Raw genomic sequence first — 1,449 nt, 5'->3', positions numbered from 1 at the left:
AACGATGAGGCCCAAAGACGACGAGAAAGAAGTTCCTTCGTCTATTTCGTTGGCCGCCAACTCTTGTGCTACCCTTTTACCAATGACCGTCACATTATAATTCATACTTGGTGGGACGGGGATTCAAACATTGATTATTAGTTTTATTGAAACGTTAACTATCATCTATATAGTGTTAGTTTAATAGCTGAAACGTTCTTTTTTATTGTAAAATAAATCCTGGAAATGTAAGAATAATAAATTCTAGATAAGAATTTCCAAAAGACATTTGTAAGTCACACTAGGAAGAAAACACATTCTATTGGTGCCCTATTCAGACGTTGTTTATTTTGGTGTTTGATATTTACAAAAACTTACCAAACATAAACTATTAACATCATTTACTCACTGTTGCTGGATATAATCCATTACTCCAAACCGATAACAAGTCTCCAACAAGAACCAGAACAGTATCCTTTATTGGGATGGCGTGGATCCATTCTCCCGACTTAGTCTTCACCTAGAAAATAACAAGAGTGTTAAACATATCACGACAGTAAACTCTGACTTTTAGGAAACTTAATATTCAACTCACGAGTAACTAGAACTGTGGATAAAATATAAAAAAAACAGGTCTAGAATCACAGCAGGAGATATTATTTCGTTTGTTTGAATTGTATGAATTATCTGCGCTGTGACCACCCCAGGGATAGAGGTCCGAATTCCAGCGTTAAAAGCCCACAAGCCTACAGCTGATCCATCGGAGGGCCACGGCAGAAGATAATAAATAATTTGTTATAAGTGTCCATTAGTGTTAGGTGCATCGTCTCCCTCGACTTTTATACTTATAGATAACCTTACAATGATTTCACCTGGTGAGTTAGCAAGACAAAACAATTAACGCTAAGCCTTTTCGGGTAATATATTTCAAGTATAAGTACGTTACCCGTGTTTAACAATCAATACATTACAAATATATAATAATGTTAAGTGTTTTTGTCTGCTCTTTACCACCTGACCCTAAGAAATGTTTGTTTCTATGATACAAAAGAAAAATCAACGTTCACACTCTGTTCATGTAGTACCGTTTGAGTCGTTTAAAGTAACTGACCCAATCCATGAATTATGTTATACAGCGACCTCTGTCTTGTGAATTAAGCTGTTTAATTCCATATATTTAATTAACTTCAATATAAACGAAAAAGTAAATATAGAATTATAAAAAAATGTATATTTGTTATCTCACCTCCATTCCTCCTGAATTGTCCTGGAACAAGAACGTTATGGTTCCAAAATCTGTATGCTTTCCAAAACGAGCAACATGAGAATCTCTGACATCATCTTTAACAGGAGGATAATACAACATTCGGAATACTCCTTTTTTGTCTTGTCGATTTGTGTGACGTTTCAAGAAAAAGTCTTCTTCTACATCTGTATTTAGAAATGTTCAAATACAGGACCGTGTATTAC

The 1,449-nt window shown here is 34.7% G+C and overlaps 1 protein-coding gene across 1 annotated transcript; it reads right to left on the bottom strand.

The window, feature by feature from the left end:
- Positions 1-361: 361 nt before the first annotated feature.
- LOC111084608 (probable iron/ascorbate oxidoreductase DDB_G0283291) lies at positions 362-1,436 on the bottom strand. The gene is made up of 2 exons (XM_022381271.1): positions 1,226-1,436; positions 362-499 (listed from the first exon to the last, which is right to left on the bottom strand). The coding sequence occupies exons 1-2, from the start codon at positions 1,343-1,345 to the stop codon at positions 377-379; spliced, it is 243 nt and encodes an 80-aa protein (XP_022236979.1). The 5' UTR covers positions 1,346-1,436; the 3' UTR covers positions 362-376.
- Positions 1,437-1,449: the final 13 nt, after the last annotated feature.

The sequence above is a fragment of the Limulus polyphemus genome, unplaced genomic scaffold, assembly GCF_000517525.1.
Source record: "Limulus polyphemus unplaced genomic scaffold, Limulus_polyphemus-2.1.2 Scaffold82779, whole genome shotgun sequence".
In the NCBI taxonomy this organism is placed as follows: domain Eukaryota; kingdom Metazoa; phylum Arthropoda; class Merostomata; order Xiphosura; family Limulidae; genus Limulus; species Limulus polyphemus.
Note: the sequence above shows the minus strand (reverse complement) of the source record. Positions and strands in the feature narration are given on the sequence as shown.